Source organism: Pteropus alecto, unplaced genomic scaffold, assembly GCF_000325575.1.
Source record: "Pteropus alecto unplaced genomic scaffold, ASM32557v1 scaffold94, whole genome shotgun sequence".
NCBI classification, from domain to species: domain Eukaryota; kingdom Metazoa; phylum Chordata; class Mammalia; order Chiroptera; family Pteropodidae; genus Pteropus; species Pteropus alecto.
The window spans coordinates 13,665,298-13,666,287 of record NW_006437736.1 but is presented as its reverse complement, the minus strand read 5'-3'; the positions used below and the strand labels follow the sequence as shown (position 1 = coordinate 13,666,287).

General features: G+C 53.8%; 1 protein-coding gene across 1 annotated transcript in view; it reads right to left on the bottom strand.

Moving 5' to 3' along the window:
- Positions 1 to 990, bottom strand: part of CLSTN3 (calsyntenin 3) — a 24,371-nt gene that overhangs the window by 17,119 nt on the left and 6,262 nt on the right. Inside the window, exon 7 of the mRNA XM_006914664.3 lies at positions 667 to 948. Coding sequence (XP_006914726.1) covers positions 667 to 948 — 282 coding nt within the window. The remainder of the gene's footprint in view (positions 1 to 666; positions 949 to 990) is intronic.

Genomic DNA, 990 nt, shown 5'->3' with positions numbered 1-990 from the left:
TTCCCCCCAGCCCCCACACACACAGAGTCCAGTTCAGGTGATAACTAGGGATTCTTGAGCACTCTGACTGAGTGGGGACACCAACCAACCTGCTCCTACCCAGACCTTTATTGGTCCTTTGGTTAATACAAACCTCGTTAGTGACGATCTTTTTCAGATCAAGAGAAATGAGCTCAGAGAAGTGGCAGAAATGAAAGAGCAGGTCAAGGCTGAGGGCTGCCCCCCCAACCCCCAGAGGGATGTTCCTCTGCAGTCGAGGGAGGAGGAATCCTTAGACATGGAGCTAACTAGCCCTTACAGGAGGAAAATGAGGTGGAGGCGGAGGAGAAAGAATGGGGCACTCCACTACCCAGGCTTTTCCATCCCAGTGGAAGAAGTTTAACGGAAGTAGATGCAGCGGGCAGTCTACTGGTAGGACGCAGGAGTGCTGAGCAACCACAATGAGAATGGCAGTGAGCTGTCCCATTGCACTCTGGGAGCAGTAGGACCTCAGTTTGTCAGGTTGGGACTAAATCACAGAATTTCAGGGAGTATCAAACCTAGCACTGCCACCTTACAAGTGAAGAGAAAGGAAGTGACCCGTTCACAATCACAGACTACACAATGACAGAGGCAAGTCAGGAAACCAGTTTCCCCACTCAGACCAGTGCCCCGAGGAAGGCTCACCATTCTGGACAGTGTTACACACGATGGTTTCCTCTTCCTTCTTGCCCTTGTTGGGAGTTACACCATGCTTCATCCAGAAGGACAGGGTAAAGTGGTCACTGAGGTTGTCCTGGGGCCCAGAGCCTAGCCCGGAAGTGCCACCCAGGGGCACCTGTACAGCTTGGGTGCCATTGAACCAATAGATAAGGCTGCTGTCCTGGCTGTAGTGCACGGAGAGTCCCGCCGTCCAGTTGGCATTGGGGCCAGGCATGGGCAACAGATCCACCTCCCCAGTGGCAGCACCTGCAGGAGCCCCAGAAGGCGCAAGTGCCAGAGATGAGCAGC